The sequence below is a fragment of the Aquarana catesbeiana genome, linkage group LG11 (assembly GCF_042186555.1).
Source record: "Aquarana catesbeiana isolate 2022-GZ linkage group LG11, ASM4218655v1, whole genome shotgun sequence".
Classification (NCBI taxonomy): Eukaryota; Metazoa; Chordata; class Amphibia; order Anura; family Ranidae; genus Aquarana; species Aquarana catesbeiana.
In genome coordinates, this window is record NC_133334.1 from 166,635,731 (window position 1) to 166,655,545 (window position 19,815).

At 39.6% G+C, this 19,815-nt stretch overlaps 1 protein-coding gene across 5 annotated transcripts in view; it reads right to left on the reverse strand.

The window, feature by feature from the left end:
- Window positions 1-19,815, reverse strand: part of LPCAT2 (lysophosphatidylcholine acyltransferase 2) — a 521,286-nt gene that overhangs the window by 116,632 nt on the left and 384,839 nt on the right. For all 5 annotated transcript variants that reach the window (XM_073605020.1, XM_073605019.1, XM_073605022.1 and 2 more), the window contains one exon: window positions 15,171-15,324. In XM_073605020.1, coding sequence (XP_073461121.1) covers window positions 15,171-15,324 — 154 coding nt within the window. The remainder of the gene's footprint in view (window positions 1-15,170; window positions 15,325-19,815) is intronic.

The following is a 19,815-nucleotide window of genomic DNA, read 5'->3' on the forward strand; positions in this document are numbered from 1 at the left end:
GTCCGATGGAGCCCACACATGGTTGGAATTTCCGACAACAAGCTCCGATCACACATTTTCCGTCGGATAATCCGACCGTGTGTACGGGGCATTACAGTATTCAGAATTTGTGAAAGACCCCCCCCAAACCATACATTTTCTGAAAGCATAGGACCAGTAGAATAAAAAGAGGGTGCTACTGATTTCTAAGGTCCCACGATATTGGCGCAAATGTTTATCAAAACAATATTTTTGCTAAAAAGCCACTAAAATCATGATTAGCAGATAAATACACAGCAAATATTACAAAATTCCTACTAAATATAAAAGCTTAACCTGTATTGAGTTAATAAATAACAAATATTTGTAACTTTTAAATTGATTAATCACATTTTTATTAAGCATTTTGTATTTACACAAGTTCCACTCACAGCACATATATAGCATATTCACATACACCTATTATATTGTAATTATTAGCGCATAGCTCCAAATTTTCCTCTATAGCAATTCATAAAAGCTTAAAAAAAGAACCAAAACCATATAATTCAGTATTTTTACCTATTCATTTATAATGACTATTTTGTGCTGTTGAGTGTTCCTCGAGAGCAGATATCTGCCCAGTAGAGAAAGAAAAAAAAAGAAGAAAGAAGAAGAAGAGAAAGAGAACAAAAAACACCAAATACAGACAAACAAACCTACACAGACCTCTGGGAAGCCCCCTCTCGACCATCAACCACAGCATAACATAACATTGCAGCCAAGCCAAACCAAACCACACCGATTTCCAGTCTCACTCAAAAACCTTAGCTTTTCAAAGATAGGATCTCAGTATATCTGAGCTCGAGAATTCTATCCACGGTGACCACACTTCCCTAAACTTATGATGGCTTCCTTGTATACTCGCCGTTATTTCCTCCATTCTCTTTACTTGATTAAGTTCAGCAACCCACTCTTTAATAGTGGGAGCAACTCTTGTATTCTAATGTCTGGGTATGATTATTCGCACGGCGGAGATTAGATAAGGGAGCAGTCCTTTTGTGGCCTCTCGCGTAGAGCCCGGGTATATGGATAATAGAGCTATCCTCGGAGATTTCTGGTAAGATATGCCAGTTACAAACGAGCAAATTTGGAAAACAATCTCTCAGAATTATATATATATATGAATCATTGTACCTACATCTCTTCCGTAACGCCAACACTCCTCAGGATAGATCTGGGAGATTCTATGTAGCCTCTGTACCATCTAGTTAGTATTTTATAGTTCTTTTCTTATATGTAAGTTGAGGAACTAGATTTTAAGGTTAACCAGAAAGCTTTCTTCCATTCTTCTATGGAAATCAGATGGCCCAATTCTCTCTCCCAGTCTCTGATACAGTACGGGCTTAAAGAAAATTTATGGGATAAAAGTATACCATAAAGCATGGACATGGTGACATGGTGCTAGAACATCCTATAGGCCCACTACAAAGAGATCCAAACGGCGTTAAATCCCTATGAAGTGAGGTCATTTTAGATTTTAGTTGTCTATAATAATGTTGGAGCTGGAAATAGTGAAATCACTGACCCACATAATTGCGTTCAGTAGTCATTATTGTGTTCAATGCCTGGAGTCCTTTTGATGACAGGGCTTGTGTAATCAGGGAGGGAGTCGGCAGTGTCCATCTTAAAAACCTATCTGACGACAAGCCAGGTAAGAATTCTGGATTACTCATTATCGGGGTTAATGGGCCTGGTACTGAAGAGACACACCCCCTTCGAACAATCCAATCCCAGACTCTTAATAGAGACTGGGTCAAAGGTGGAAGTATTTGTCTGGGTGGACAAAATTTAGGTACGATCCACTGAAGAGAGACCAGAGGGAGCTCTATTATTTGCTGCTCAATGGTTCTTCCACAATGAAACCAACCCAGTATGCTAGTCAATACTGAAGCTATATAATAAAGTTCCATCTGCGGTAAACCTGCTCCCCCCTCTGTCTTCCGCTTTATCAGAATATTATAGTGAAGTCTAGCCGAAGAATCCAGCCAGATCTAGCAAAGCAAGCTTGATCTTAGAGACCGAAAGAAAGTCCGTGGAAGAGCTATAGGCAATGTTTGATATAGATATAAGTGAGGTAAGATATCCATCTTATATATTGCCATTCTCCCTAGCCAAGAATGTTTCCCTTTGGCTATATGCTGCAATCTATTAACTGTAGAATTAAGTAAGGGGAGATAATTCAATTCATACATTTTTTTCTTCTGAGAGAGCAATGTTCACTCCGAAATATTTAAGAGAACGTAATTCCCATTGAAAAGGGAAATTATTTTCTAGCGTTACTTTTTCCTTTATTCATAGAGTAATATTAAGGCAACAAGATTTTGCGACATTTACTTTGGGAGGATCTGTATTTTTGTGGTATAGTACCAATTCCATTGGGTAAAAAAGAAAAGTGTATATATTCCACACCCTTAAACCGCTAGGTTGTGGGTGCTCCCAATGGAGGAAGAGAGAAAAAAAAATAAAGCAAAAAAGAGGTCCAGCAATCTGTCTGGACCCCCATTGTCCCCAGTGCTGTGCAACTTCCATAAGAAAATTTTATCCAAGGCCACATATTTTCTACATTCGTTAATCAATTAAATTAAATCTAGGCTCACATTATTTGCTGTGCGCCTGTCAGCGTGCGGCCCAGTGCACTCCAACTCACTCGCTACCAATGAGCCAAGCCCTATCTGCCTTGACCTATCCCTGGGGTAGGACCAGAGACACACCACACCCCCCTCCCGTCGCATGCCCTGCCACCATCCCCACAGATATACAAAGTAAATCATCAAATCCTGTGCTATATGGAGAAAGAAAAAAAAATAGGAGGGATCAATACATAAATAAATGCGTCTTCATCTATATATCCGTACACACATACATCAAGACCTAGCATATAAAGCAAAATATAAGCAAAAAAAAAATAGGATATGAGGAAGATAAAAAAAAACGAAAAAATACAAAACACATATTGGTCTTTCATAATTCCTAGACCCAATGAACCCTGTACGGCTAATATTCAGCAATAAAGTCTCTCATATCCTTATTTACCTACCATAAAAAAAAAAAATAATATTAATATTTTAAAACTGAATTGGATGATCAATGAATATAGCCATTTCTTCTTCATTCTGATAGTTATGTAGCTTCTTCATTTATTATACCGATGTTTTGGGCATCTTGCTGGTATCCACAGCTTCCACAATGGAAGCTCGGGGACTTAGGTGGATTGGGCCAAGGGTCCAGTTATATTGGGAAATGCCCACATTTTTAGAGAAAACAGGAAGATCCTTTGGTGATCGAAGTATATAGGCACGACCATTTTTACGAGCCAAAAGATGAACCAGGTGTCTCCAACTATAAGTTATATCAGCCTCAACAAGAGCTCTAGTTAAGGGATGTAAAGATTTCCGTTTGGCAGTGTTAATTTTAGTCTTATGCCCTGTACACACGGTCGGATTTTCTGACGGAAAATGCGTGATAGGACCTTGTTGTCGGAAATTCCGACCGTGTGTGGGCTCCATCACACATTTTCCACCGGAATTTCCGACACACAAAGTTTGAGAGCTTGCTATAAAATTTTCCGACAACAAAATCCGTTGTCGGAAATTCCGATCGTGTGTATACAAATCCGACGCACAAAGTGCCACGCATGCTCAGAATAAATTAAGAGATGAAAGCTATTGGCTACTGCCCCGTTTATAGTCCTGACATATGTGTATTACGTCACCGCGTTCAGAACGATCGGATTTTCCAACAACTTTGTGTGTATGCAAGACAAGTTTGAGCCAACATCCGTCGGAAAAAATCCATGGATTTTGTTGTCGGAATGTCCGATCAATGTCCGACCATGTGTACAGGGCATAAGGATTAAAATGGCATTTTAGTTTTAGTCCCATTTTAGTCTTTTGCAATTGTTTTAGTTTTAGTCGTATTTAGTTGACTAAATCTCCAGTACATTTTAGTCGACTAAAATGTCCTATGTTTTAGTCGACTAAAATCTCCAGTACATTTCAGTAATTGCAATTTAGTTTTAGTCATAGTCTTTTGACTAAAATGGCATTTTAGTTTTAGTCTCATTTTAGTCTTTTAACCACTTCAGCCCCGGAAGGATTTACCCCCTTCCTGACCAGAGCATTTTTTACAATTTGGCACTGCGTCGCTTTAACTGCTAATTGCGCGGTCATGGAATGCTGTACCCAAACGAAATTTGTATCCTTTTCTTCCCACAAATAGAGCTTTCTTTTGATGGTATTTGATCACCTCTGCGGTTTTTATTTTTTGCGCTATAAACGGAAAAAAAACGAAAATTTTGAAAAAAAATGATATTTTCAACTTTTTGTTATAAAAAAATCCAATACACTCAATTTTAGTCATACATTTAGGCCAAAATGTATTCGGGCACATGTCTTTGGTAAAAAAAAATGTCAACATGCGTATATTTATTGGTTTGCACAAAAGTTATAGCGTCTACAAACTAGGGTACATTTTCTGGAATTTACACATCTTTTAGTTTATGACTGCCTATCTAATTTCTTGAGGTGCTAAAATGGCAGGGCAGTACAAAACTCCCTAAATGACCCCATTTTGGAAAGTAGACACCCCAAGGAAATTGTTGAGAGGCATGTTAAGCCCATTGAATATTACATTTTTTTGTCCCAAGTGATTGAATAATGATAAAAAAATAAAAATAAAAACATTTTACAAAAAGTTGTCACTAAATGATATATTGCTCACACATGCCATGGTTATATTTTAAATTGCGCCCCAAAATACATTTAGCTACTTCTCCTGAGTATGGGGATACCACATGTGTGGGACTTTTTGGGAGCCTAGCCGCGTATGGGGCCCCGAAAACCAAGCACTGCCTTCAGGATTTCGAAGGGCGTAAATTTTTGATTTCACTCCTCACTACCTATCACAGTTCTGAAGGCCATAAAATGCCAAGATTGCACAAAACCCCCTAAATGACCCCATTTTGGAAAGTAGACACCCCAAGCTATTTGCTGAGAGGCATGTTGAGTCCATGGAATATTTTATATTTTGACAAGAGTTGCGGGAAAATTACAAACTTTTTTTTTTCTTTTCTTCCACAAAGTTGTCACTAAATTATATATTGCTCAAACATGCCATGAGCATATGTGGAATTACACCCAAAAATACATTCTGCTGCTTTTCCTGAGTACGGGGATACCACATGTGTGGGACTTTTTGGGAGCCTAGCCGCGTACGGGGCTTCAAAAACTAAGCACCGCCTTCAGGATTTCTAAGGGTGTAAATTTTTGATTTCACTCTTCACTACCTATCACAGTTTTGAAGGCCATAAAATGCCAAGATGGCACAAACCCCCCCAAATGACCTCATTTTGTAAAGTAGACACCCCAAGCTATTTGCTGAGAGGCATGTTGAGTCCATGGAATATTTTATATTTTGACATAAGTTGCGGGAAAATGACAAACTTTTTTTTTTTGCACAAAGTTGTCACTAAATGATATATTGCTCAAACATGCCATGGGCATATGTGGAATTACACCACAAAATACATTCTGCTGCTTCTCCTGAGCACGGGGATACCACATGTGTGGGACTTTTTGGGAGCCTAGCCGTGTACGGGGCCCCGAAACCAAGCACCGCCTTCAGGATTTCTAAGGGCGTAAATTTTTGATTTCGCTCCTCACTACCTATCACAGTTCTGAAGGCCATAAAATGCCAAGATTGCACAAAACCCCCCAAATGACCCCATTTTGGAAAGTAGACACCCCAAGCTATTTGCTGAGAGGCATGTTGAGTCCATGGAATATTTTATATTTTGACAAGAGTTGCGGGAAAATGACAAACTTTTTTTTTCTTTTCTTCCACAAAGTTGTCACTAAATGATATATTGCTCAAACATGCCATGAGCATATGTGGAATTACACCCAAAAATACATTCTGCTGCTTTTCCTGAGTACGGGGATACCACATGTGTGGGACTTTTTGGGAGCCTAGCCGCGTACGGGGCTTAGAAAACTAAGCACCGCCTTCAGGATTTCTAAGGGCGTAAATTTTTGATTTTTCTCCTCACTACCTATCACAGTTTTGAAGGCCATAAAATGCCAAGATGGCACAACCCCCCCACAAATGACCCCATTTTGGAAAGCAGACACCCCAAGCTATTTGCTGAGAGGCATGTTAAATCCATGGACTATTTTATATTTTGCCACAAGTTGCAGGAAAATGACAAACTTTTTTTTTTTCACAAAGTTGTCACTAAATGATATATTGCTCACAAAGGCCATGGGCATATGTGGAATTGCATCCCAAAATACATCCTGCTGATTCTCCTGAGTATGGGGATACCACATGTGTGGGACTTTTTGGGAGCCTAGCCGCGTACGGGGCCCCGAAAACCAAGCACCACCTTCAGGATTTCTAAGGGCGTAAATTTTTGATTTCACTCCTCACTACCTATCACAGTTTTGAAGGCCATAAAATGCCCAGATGGCACAAACCCCCCCAAATTACCCCATTTTGGAAAGTAGACACCCCAAGCTATTTGTTGAGAGGCATGTTGAGTCCATGGAATATTTTATATTTTGCCACAAGTTACGGGAAAGTGACAAACCTTTTTTTTTGCACAAAGTTGTCACTAAATGATATATTTCTCAAACATGCCATGGGCATATGTGGAAACACATTCTGCTGCTTCTCCTTAGTATGGGGATACCACATGTGTGGGACTTTTTGGGGGCCAAGCTGCATACGGGGCCCTGAAATCCAATCACTGCCTTCAGGATTTCTAAGGGCATAAATTTTTGATTTCACTCCTCACTATCTATCACAGTTTCGTAGCCCATAAAATGCCAAGATAGCACAAACACCCCCCAAATGACCCCATTTTGGAAAGTATACACCCCAAGCTATTTGCTGAGAGGCATGGTGAGTATTTTTCAGCTCTCATTTGTTTTTGAAAATGAAGAAAGACAAGAAAATTTAATTTTTTTTTCTTTTTTCAATTTTCAAAACTTTGTCACAAAAAGTGAGGTCTGCAAAATACTTGCCATACCTCTCAGCAAATAGCTTGGGGTGTCTACTTTCCAAAATGGGGTCATTTGGGGGGGATTTGTGCCATCTGGGCATTCCATGGCCTCCGAAACTGTGATAGGCAGTGAAGAGTTAAATCAAAAATTTACACCCTTAGAAAGCCTGAAGGCGGTGCTTGGCTTTCGGGGTTCCGTACGCAGCTAGGCTCCCAAAAAGTCTCACACATGTGGTATCCTCGAACTCAGGAGAAGCAACAGAATGTATTTTGGGGTGTAATTTCACATATTCCCATGGCATGTTTGAGCAATATATAATTTAGTGACAACTTTGTGCAAAAAAAAAAAAAGTTTGTCTTTTTCCCGCAACTTGTGTCACAATATAAATATTCCATGTACTCGACATGCCTTTCAGCAAATAGCTTGGGGTGTCTACTTTCCAAAATGGGGTCATTTGGGGGGGGTTGAACTGTCCTGGCATTTTATGCACAACATTTAGAAGCTTATTTCACACATCACCCACTCTTCTAACCACTTGAAGACAAAGCCCTTTCTGACACTTTTTGTTTACATGAAAAATTTTTTTTTTTTGCAAGAAAATTACTTTGAACCCCCAAACATTATATATTTTTTTAAAGCAAAGGCCCTACAGATTAAAATGGTGGGTGTTTCATTTTTTTTTTTCACACGGTATTTGCGCAGCGATTTTTCAAACGCATTTTTTTGGGAAAAAACACACTTTTTTAAATTTTAATGCACTAAAACACACTATATTTTCCAAATGTTTGATGGAATTAAAAAGATGATCTTAGGCCGAGTACATGGATATCAAACACGACATGCTTTAAAATTGCGCACAAACGTGCAGTGGCGACAAACTGAATACATTTTTAGAAGCATTTAAAAACTACTGCTAAAATGACTGCCCTCGATCTGACCTTCGTGGTGATACCTCACATGCATGGTGCAATTGCTGTTTACATTTGACGCCAGACCGACGCTTGCGTTCGCCTTTGCGCGAGAGCGGGGGGGACAGGGGTGGGTTTTTTTTTCTTATTTTTTTTTGCTTTTTTATCTTATTTTTAAACTGTTCCTTTCATTTTTTTTTTTTTTTAGCATTTTTATTGTTATCTCAGAGAATATAAATATCCCCTATGATAGCAATAGGTAGTGACAGGTACTCTTTTTTTAAAAAATTGGGGTTTATTAGACCCTAGATCTCTCTTCTGCCCTCAAAGCATCTGACCACACCAAGATCGGTGTGATAAAATGCTTTTCCAATTTCCCAGTGGCGCTGTTTATATCTGGCGAAATCTAAGTCATGAAATGCTCGTAGCTTCCGGTTTCTTAGGCCATAGAGATGATTGGAACCATTCTGGTCTCTGATCAGCTCTATGGTCAGCTGGCCGAATCAACGGCTGCATTCTCAGGTTCCCTGTTGGGACAGGAGAGCCAGAGAAAAATATGGATGACGGTGGGGGCATTCCCTCCCACTGCTTGTAAAAGCAGTCTAGAGGCTAATTAGCTGCTAGGATTGCTTTTACATGAAAGCCGACCGCTGGCTGAAAAGAATGATACCAAGATGATCCCTAAACCTGCAGGCATCATTCTGGTATAGCCACTTAAAATCCAGCAACATACCAGTACGTTGCTGGTCCTTGTTGGGCATATATTGTAAACTTTTTTTTCATGCAGCCTGTGGGCTGAATGAAAAAAAGAGATTGATCGGTGGGTATGCCCACCATTAGAATACCTCCCTTCATCCACCCACTTCTAATGATGGGCATATATGCACCGTTTATATATGCCGAAGCATGGGGGCATCCTCCCGCAAAAGGTAAGAGCAAATCGCTCCTCCGTCCACTGCTGCCCACATGCTTCGGCATATATGCTGAAGTATGTAACTGTGGTGGTGAAATCACCTCCGACAGCGCTGGAGACATGGCTTTATGTATCGTGGGAGCAAACGCTGTTGCCGTCAAGATAAATAAATCCGCGCTGCAACTGAATGGCATACCTACTAAGCAAATGGTTAACAATAAAACAAAATAACATTACAGTATAACAGTAAGACTTACCACACCTGCAAAGCAAATACAAAAAAAATAGTAAAAAATAAAATATTTAACGCAACCTGTGCCTAAAATATATATATGCCGAAACATGGGGGCATCCTCCCGCAAAAGGTAGGAGCAAATCGCTCATCCGCCCACTGCTGCCCCCACACTTCGGCATATATGCTGAAGTATGTAACTGAGGTGGTGAAATCACCTCCGACAGCGCTGGAGTCACGGCTTTATGTATCGTGGGAGCAAACGCTGTTGCTGTCAAGATAAATAAATCCGCGCTGCAGCTGAATGGCGTACCTGAAAACAAAAAAATGGTTAACAAAAAAACACAGTAAACAGTAAAGTATAAAAAAATTACATACCTGAAAAGCAAACATGATAAAACATAACAATAAAACATTGTAGAATAAAATACAGTAAAAAAGAGCAGAACAATAGAGAGAGAATAGAGAGAGAGTTAACAATAAAACGACAATTATTTTTGTTTTTTTTATTTTATATATTTTTTGTGTTTTTATTTTTTTTACTTTTTTTTTTTTTTTTTACATTTTTTTTTTATAACTGTAACTTTTATAACTGTAACCGGTTCCAGGTTTGGGTCTCTCAAAATGCGATGGCATCTTGGGAGACCCTGTGAAAGTGTGTCCTAGTCTGTGCACTGCTGTACCCTACGCTAAAACTCAACTAGTGTATGGTAGCACTCAAAACATTCACCAATGCAATGACCAGGATTGCCAGGACAGGAGGGACAATAATACCGGGTGTCACGCCTATATCCGCGCTTTTTGCAGACACGACATTTTCTTTGGGGGGCTCGTTGGGTAGAGGTACTCGGGAGGACATAAATAAAATACCTCTCATGCAGCCGGCTTATTGCATTTGGTTGGGGATGATGAGGTGGAGCACCGTCTGGGCTCTGACGATCTCTTCCTGGAATTTAAGGAAGGATCCAGTCCATCCTGAAGCTCTGTATAGCACATAAGCGTTCAGCAAAGCCAATTTAAATAAGTATACAGACACTTTTTTGTACCAGCGTCTGGCCTTACGGGCAACTAGGTCGTTGAGGTCCACCCCTCCCATATTTTGGTTATATTTGTGGACACAGAGGGGTTTCTCCACAACACCAGTCGCCGTAGTAATTTGGACCGTCGTGTCTGCATGAAGGGAGGTAAGAACGAAAACATTCTTATTGTCCCTCCACTTCATAGCGAGCAAATTATTACACTGCAAGCAGGCTCTCTCCCCCAGCCTAAGACGGGAATCTACAAGCCGCTTGGGAAAGCCCCGGCGATTAGATCGCACTGTGCCACATGCTCCAATTTGATGATCAAAAAGGTGACTAAAAAGTGGTAATAATTGTCCACATATAAATGGTACCCCTTTCCGAATAAGGGTGACACCAAGTCCCACACAATCTTGCCAGCGCTTCCTATGTAGTCAGGGCAGTTTGTCGGCTCTACGTGACTACCTTTGCCCTCGTAAACCATAAAACTACATGTATAGCCTGTGGCCCTGTCAGTGGACCAATATGACCGCAACTCACTCTTTTTATTTATGCCCATGTTGAGGGAAAGGCCCAGAAAGATCTTAAATTCGGAGACCGTAATTGGTCTCCAATCTCTGGCAAGGGAGGACTGGGGAATAGTGGCGATGTGTTGACCAGCATACAAATTGCTTTGGTCCACAATAGATCTATAGAGATCTTCCACCTGAATGCCGGGTTGGCCAGTGAATGGGGGAAGTACGGGTGCTGCAGAAGTGGTGGGTTCCCAATTCGGATTGGCGAATGCAGCAGGAAGGGCACTATGGGCACGACGGGCCTGTGTTCGTCTTCTTGGTGGCAGCGGGACACTACTTGTACTTGCCACCTCGCCAGCTTGAACTGCACTTATGGGATTAGCGACGTCACCAAGTGTTACTGCAGTGCTGGATGTATGACCAGGGTGTACTAGGCCGCTGGTGCTTGCCAGTTCACCAGAAGGAATAGCGGCGCTAGTACTGCTCTGCTCCATACGAGAGCCCTGCGGTTCCTGCACCTCAACAACAGCAGAAGAAGTTTGGGGTCTGGTACGCCTGACCTTGGCAGGGACCAAAACTCAGTCGTCAGAGCTATCTGTCATGGAGCCGCTGTCGTCTACAGGATCGTATTCTGAGCCTGAATCTGACAGATGAGTGACTTCCTCTTCACTATCTTTCATGCTCAGAAACATGTAGGCCTCTTCACTAGTGTACCTTCGATTTGCCATTTTGGGCTCTAAATTTAGTGGTACACTAGTGAAACTCACAGGCAAAAATGCTCCTGACTGTCAGCGACTGTACCAAAACGCTACCAAAAAACTGTTAGCGATCGCAGGGATCAGGCCTGACTCTGCGAACACTGCATTTAACTGTGCTTAGTGTTTTGTAAGTGTCAGTGATCGATCGATACTGCACTTGGGTGGGCTGGGCCAAGGGGCAAAAGGCAGGTGCTAGCAGGTATCTGGGCTGATCCCGCTAACACTGCGTTTTTGGGAACCCTAAACTGCTGGGGACGCTAGTATAGATCTGATCGGATCAGATATTGATCTGTTCAGATACTATACCACTAAGGGAGGTGTATGCTGCGTGTGTGGGTGTTAGTGCTACTGGCACTAACCTGATGCTGCCTGGGGCGACACAGACCTTATCTGACCCTAAAACTTAAATTATATCACCGCTGGGCGATCAGGGGGCTAAACCTTTATTAGGTAATAAACGGCGGGTTCCCTAAAGCTATAAAAAACAAACTAACTAACCAGCGTCACCCGTAACAGTTATACGGTGATCACTGGTGAAAGGGTTAACTAGGGGGCAATCAGGGGGTTAAAACCTTTACTAGGTAGTATATGGGGGTCCCTGTCGCTATAAAACACTGACGGCGAACCTATATACTTACCTCCCTAACTAGCGTCACCTGTGTCACTAATACAGCAATCAGATAAACGATCGCTTAGTGACACTGGCGATGGGGGGTGATCACAGGGTTAAAACTTTATTAGGGGGGGGTTAGGGGGGTACCCTAGACCTAAAGGGGGCTAACCCTAACTGCCCTACCACTTCTAACTGTCACAAACTGACACCAATGCAATAATCAGAAAAAAAAACTGCTATTGGTGTCACTGTGACAGGGGGTACAGGGGGGTGATCGGGGGGTGACTGGTGGGTGATGGGGGGGTGAAAAGTGTGTCTGCATGTTCTACTGTGTGTGGCTTTCCTAATCAAGTCCAATCAGTATAATCAAACATAGCTGGACTCAAATGAAGGTGTAGAACCATCTCAAGGATGATCAGAAGAAATGGACAGCACCTGAGTTAAATATATGAGTGTCACAGCAAAGGGTCTGAATACTTAGGACCATGTGATATTTCAGTTTTTCTTTTTTAATAAATCTGCAAAAATTTCAACAATTCTGTGTTTTTCTGTCAATATGGTGTGCTGTGTGTACAATAATGAGGAAAAAAATTAAATTAAATGATTTTAGCAAATGGCTGCAATATAACAAAGAGTGAAAAATTTAAGGGGGTCTGAATACTTTCCGTCCCCACTGTACATTAAAACCATTATTAGCAGATAAAAACACATTTAATTTTACAAAATTCCTGCTAAATTCCAACTAAGTATAAAAGCTTAACCAGTATGAAGTTAATACATAACAATACATAAAAGGGCCCAAAAAACATCCCTGGGAATTACAGACCAGTTAGCCTAACATCAATAGTATGTAAAATCTTGGAGGGGATGATAAGGGATATACAAGATTTTAGTAATAAGAACGATATCATTAGCAGTAATCAGCATGGATTCATGAAGAATCATTCTTGCCAAACCAATCTATTAACCTTCTATGAGGAGGTGAGTTGCCATCTAGATAAAGGAAGGCCCGTAGACGTGGTATATCTGGATTTTGCAAAAGCATTTGACACAGTTCCCCATAAACGTTTACTGTACAAAATAGGGTCCGTTGGCATGGACCATAGGGTGAGTACCTGGATTGAAAACTAGCTACAAGGGCGTGTTCAGAGGGTGGTGATAAATGGGGAGTACTCAGAATGGTCAGGGGTGGGTAGTGGGGTTCCCCAGGGTTCTGTGCTGGGACCAATCCTATTTAATTTGTTTATAAACGATCTGGAGGATGGGATAAACAGTTCAATCTCTGTATTTGCAGACGATACTAAGCTAAGTAGGGCAATAACTTCTCCGCAGGATGTGGAAACCTTGCAAAAAGACCTGAACAAATTAATGGGGTGGGCGACTACATGGCAAATGAGGTTCAATGTAGAAAAATGTAAAATAATGCATTTGGGTGGCAAAAATATGGATGCAATCTATACAATGGGGGGAGAACCTCTGGCGGAATCTAGGATGGAAAAGGACCTGGGGGTCCTAGTAGATGATAGGCTCAGCAATGGCATGCAATGCCAAGCTGCTGCTAATAAGGCAAACAGAATATTGGCATGTATTAAAAGGGGGATCAACTCCAGAGATAAAACGATAATTCTCCCGCTCTACAAGACTCTGGTCCGGCCGCACCTGGAGTATGCTGTCCAGTTCTGGGCACCAGTCCTCAGGAAGGATGGACTGGAAATGGAGCGAGTACAAAGAAGGGCAACAAAGCTAATAAAGGGTCTGGAGGATCTTAGTTATGAGGAAAGGTTGCGAGCGTTGAACTTATTCTCTCTGGAGAAGAGACGCTTGAGAGGGGATATGATTTCAATTTACAAATACTGTACTGGTGACCCCACAATAGGGATAAAACTTTTTCGCAGAAGAGAGTTTAATAAGACTCGGGGCCACTCATTACAATTAGAAGAAAAGAGGTTTAACCTTAAACTACGTAGAGGGTTCTTTACTGTAAGAGCGGTAAGGATGTGGAATTCCCTTCCACAGGCGGTGGTCTCAGCGGGGAGCATTGATAGCTTCAAGAAACTATTAGATAATCACCTGAATGACCGCAACATACAGGGATATGTAAGGTAATACTGACACATAATCACACACATAGGTTGGACTTGATGGACGTGTGTCTTTTTTCAACCTCACCTACTATGTAACTATATATGTAAAATATTTGTAATTTTTACATTGCACCTTTTTGCAAAATGGTTAAAATCGAACATACACAAAAATGTAAATATACAAATTTCTCAAAAAATCTGAAGGTTTTAATTTTTCTCTTACAGTATTCAGAATTTGTGAAAGACCCCCCAAACGATATATTTTCTGAAAGCATAGGACTAGTAGAATAAAAAGAAGGTGCTACTGATTTCTAAGTCCCACGATATTGGTGCAAATGTTTATCAAAACAATATTTTTTCTAAAAAGCCACTAAAATCATGACAAACTTCTCCCCACCTCCCGTTTCTGTGACAACTTAAACATTTTTGATCTGCACCAGAAACAAAGGTTCGTAAAAACAATAGCGTGACCTAAACTCTGCAGCGGGGACACAGACAGCTAAAGGAACATGATTTTTTTTTGTTTCTAACCCTTTTTCTTTATATATACGTTACAGGAAAACTTTGACTTTTTTTCAAATTTTTACAGGTTTATGTTTTAATTAGTATTATAGAACTACAAATCTAATATTGTATATTTCCATGACATTGCATGCGCCAAACATTCTGAGCTTTCAAATAGGACAGCCAAGAAGTAGATTCCCTCCTATAGCCTGTCCCTTTCTTACTTATATGAAATAAAGCCATATTAACTAAAGACATGTAGGAGGTTGCAAAAATAGCAAAAAATAGCAATTTTTTTTCTAGCACATGATTGGATGATGGAAATCAGCAGAGCTTCCCCTCATTTGCCAAGCTTTTGAGCAACTGCACTTGCAAAGTGCACAGTCTATTTGCCTTTAGTAAATCAACCCATATCTGTTATTATTGGTGTAAGTGAAAAATTGAAGTGTTATTCTGGCAGTAAAAGTGTTATACAACGTTTATACTTTGTGGTTTTGTGGTACTAAAAAAATCAATCCTATAATACATTGCAGAAAAATATGCATTTTGGTAAGCCCCTGTATCTGCAAAGTTCAGAGTGTAGAAATGTGTGCAATACATACCCTGTCAAACAATGCAAACAACTCTCTTAATACATCAGTTACTGGTAACTTCAAGTGGCTAGCAAATTCTTCAATTCCAATTCTTCCTCCTTTTGACAGATCAGCAATAGAAGCAAAAATTGCCAGTTGTTTCTGAATGTCATGCCATTTTATGCTGTAATAAACAAAGAGAAAATGTAATACAAGTAACCACTTCAGCCCCTGAAGGTTCACCCCCTTCATGATTAGGCAATTTTTTTGCGATACGGCACTGCATTAGTTCAACTGACAATTGCACGGTCGTGCAACGCTGTACCCAAAAAAAATTTATGTCCTTTTTTTTCCCCACAAATAGAGCTTTCTTTCAGTGGTATTTAATCACTTCTGCAGTTTTTATTGTTTGCGCTATAAACAAAAAAAGGCTGACAATTTATTAAAAAAAAATATTTTTTACTTTCTGCTATAAAACACATCCAATAAAAAATGTAAAAAAAAAAAAATAAATAAAATTTCTTCATAAGTTTAGGCTACATATTTTTGGTAAAAAAATCCCAATAAGCGTATATTGTTTGGTTTGCGCAAACGTTAGAGCATCTACAAACTATGGGATATATTTATGTAATTTTTATTTATTTATTTTTTTACTAGTAATGGCGCCAATCAGCAACTTATAGCGGGACTGCGGCAGACAAATTGGACACTAACTGACACTTTTGACACTTTTTTGGGAACCAGTGATACTAATACAGTGATCGGTGCTAAAAATATGCACTATCACGGTACAAATGACACTGGTGGGGAAGGGGTTAACATCAAGGGCGATCGAGGGGTTAACTGTGTGTCTAACCTGTGCTTGGTTACTGTGTGGGAGGTGCTTGTACTATGGGAAGGCAGAGATCCGTGTCCTTGATTTGCAAAAACACAGGATCAATACCTTCCCTTCTGACAGAACTGCAGTCTGCCTTGTTTACATGTGACTGGACACAGCAGGAGCCAATCAGCAGATGCGGCAGAATCAATGTCCGCCAGGATCCGCCGATTGTTCGGGACACAAGCAGAACGGCGGTCTGTCTATGTAAACAGGCATGCCCTAGGCCCGGAAGTGCAGAATCACATACTAGGTACATGATCCAGCGCAGAAGAGCCGCCTTGTCATTATATATATATATATAGATATATATATATATAGATATATATATATCTATATATATATATATATATTTATATACACACACACATACATATATATATATATATATATATATATATATATATATATATATATACACAGGGGGGACGGAAAGTATTCAGACTCCCTTAAATTTTTCACTCTTTGTTATATTGCAGCCATTTGCTAAAATCATTTAAGTTAATTTTTTTCCTCATTAATGTACACACAGCACCCCATATTGACAGAAAAACACAGAATTGTTGACATTTTTTCAGATTTATTAAAAAAGAAAAACTGAAATATCACATGATCCTAAGTATTCAGACCCTTTGCTGTGACACTCGTATATTTAACTCAGGTGCTGTCCATTTCTTCTGATCATCCTTGAAATGGTTCTACACCTTCATTTGAGTCCAGCTGTGTTTGATTATACTGATTGGACTTGATTAGGAAAGCCACACACCTGTCCCAAACGTCTTCCATTTAAGGATTATGGAGGCCACTGTGCTCTTAGGAACCTTAAGTTCAGCAGAATTTTTTTTGTAACCTTGGCCAGATCTGTGCCTTGCCACAATTCTGTCTCTGAGCTCTTCAGGCAGTTCCTTTGACCTCATGATTCTCATTTGCCCTGACATGCACTGTGAGCTGTAAGGTCTTACATAGACAGGTGTGTGGCTTTCCTAATCAAGTCCAATCAGTATAATCAAACACAGCTGGACGCAAATGAAGGTGTAGAACCATTTCAAGGATGATCAGAAGAAATGGACAGCACCTGAGTTAAATATACGAGTGTCACAGCAAAGGGTCTGAATACTTAGGACCATGTGATATTTCAGTTTTTCTTTTTTAATAAATCTGCAAAAATGTCAACAATTCTGTGTTTTTCTGTCAATATGGGGTGCTGTGTGTACATTAATGAGGAAAAAAAAATAACTTAAATGATTTTAGCAAATGGCTGCAATATAACAAAGAGTGAAAAATTGAAGGGGGTCTGAATACTTTCCATCCCCACTATATATATATATATATATATATACATATATATATATATATATATATATATATACATATATATATATATATATATATATATATATAAATATATATATATATATATATATATATATATATATATATATATATATATATATATATATATATATATATATATATAAATAACATGTGAAATACTACATACAAGTGTAATGTACTCTATTTTACGTTACATATAGTCTTCTACATTTACACACACAATAAAAGACATCCCTTATTGGTTAGCTCCATTCTAGGTTTAATCAGAACAAGCATAGATTTAAAGAGAACTTGTCAGCACCAAATAAATAAAAAAAAAACTTCAGTCAAAAGCACATAAAATTTTTCTCTTTCTCATTGCAAGCATGCTCTTCTCTTCTGGGAGTGTCTGACTATTTTATTTGCTGGTCAAGGTCCTCCTCTCCCTCACCTTCCTACACATTTTTTTACGTAGCAACCAGTGGAACAGCAAAAGTGAATACTATCACATGTTACTTTATAGTACTTTAAGCTCGTAGTCTGCTGGGGCTGCTGACATCTTATCCAAAATGGCAGCACCCAGCAGCAATCTAAGGGTTTCTGGATGTCTACAGGGGGGATTTTACAGCTACATGCCTAAAATATGTTAACTGTACATACTCATACGGGAAGATTTTTGATCAAATGAATGGTCTGGCAATAGAATCTATTTAAATATAGAAACAGAGAGAGGCTGAATTATTAAAGTATGAATATTAATTTTAATTGTAGAATCATGTGCAAATCATGTGTCCAGATAGCAAGCAATTGTGCTGCAAGTTTGAAAATAACTTGCTAAGCTAATGCTAGATTTGTCACGCTTCACAGGTTTGTTGCACAATTGCAGCAAGTCCGCATTGCATGACTCCAGATCAACTTTCTTTGCAAAGGTTCTGCAAGTCTGCTGCACGTTCTGGTTCAGTTATGTTGTGCAATAGTCATGACACCACAGAGGTCACTGTGGCCAAATTTTCATGCTGTAGACTTGCAGAGCTCTTGCTGTAGACTCACCACTGCAGCTTTACTCTTGCTAGAGACTTGCCATACAAATTGCTATAAATTGGAAAAGTGTCAACTAGAATTTGTGCTTCAAGTGCTCTGCAAGTGTACAACTTGCCAGTGAAAACGCGCAACAAGTTAACAGATTGGTGCTCGTGAGTGGGTGGGTGTTAAAAGTTAGCATGAATTTGCTTTTCACATGTTAGGACAATCAAAGTGAAGATTCACACAACTTTTAACTGAAGATTCTCAACTACTTTAGTAAATCAGCTCAATAGTGTAAGTTATTCAATACAACTAAAAGGGGCAGATCTCCGGTCAACAAAAATGGCAAGTGAATGGTTCTCATTCAAACTTTTTACCAATGAGTTTTCAGTCAAATAAATAATAATTAGATTAGCATGTCACCCGAGCCCCTGGACAACGTCATAAACCTATGACGAAACACATAGGATGGAGTGCCACGCCGACATCACCAATTCCCAAGTGTCCTGGAAGGATGGGTTAGTTTGTGTGCCGGCCGACACACCAAACTTAAGGCGCATTTAATCAGTGATGCGGTAAGTGCAATATTTTACGTCTTAATAAACTTTTAAAACATTTTTTACACTATGTGGAGCAATTTGTTTATTTGGAGATATTCATGCAATTGACACGGAGATAAGGGGTGTTGCAGTGCGAGGAGGTTAGCGGATCTGGAGAAAGGCCCTGGCTGGGTATTAAGCTATAAGCGCAGATGACCCCTTGTAATGAAAGGTCCACAGGAGCTGGTAAGCAAGTTTCTTAGCCGTTGGTGGAGTTATTGACAAACAAGATCACTAAAGGTGGTGGTTGGTGGAGTCCGATACCAGAAGTATCATAACACTTGTGGACTGTCTTTTTTGCAAATTTCATTTGACTATTATTGTAATTTGTTTGATTTAACAAATTTCTTTATATTTTTTATATTAAAACATGGCTAGAGCTTCAAAGGGACAAAACAAATGATATATTAATTGTGAGTGTATGCTATAGGTCCCCTAACTTTAAAGATGAGGCGGAGACCCATCTTCTTTTCACAGTTAGAAATGGCGGGGAGGCAGGGCAATGTTATAATCATGGGGGACTTCAACTTTGGCAGAACTAAATGCTCAATGTAGATTTATATGCACCAGTTCATTATATGTTGTATTGCAGATGTACCCTTTGACCCTTTGACCGAACTATATTAGTTTGTCCCCTGCTTTCCAGGCATGCATATGAGTTTAATCCTGCTTTAAAGTAATGAGAAATCTGCATCATTTTTGCTTCATTGCATACTATGCCAATTAAATAGATTGGTCTCTTTGTGGTTTATGTTTAGGTTAAACTTTCTACAGCTTGTCCTTAACATTACAAACATCCATAATGTTGCTGTTACTCCCTTCAGAAATCTGCTTTAAATCTCACAAAGCATTATGTGCATCT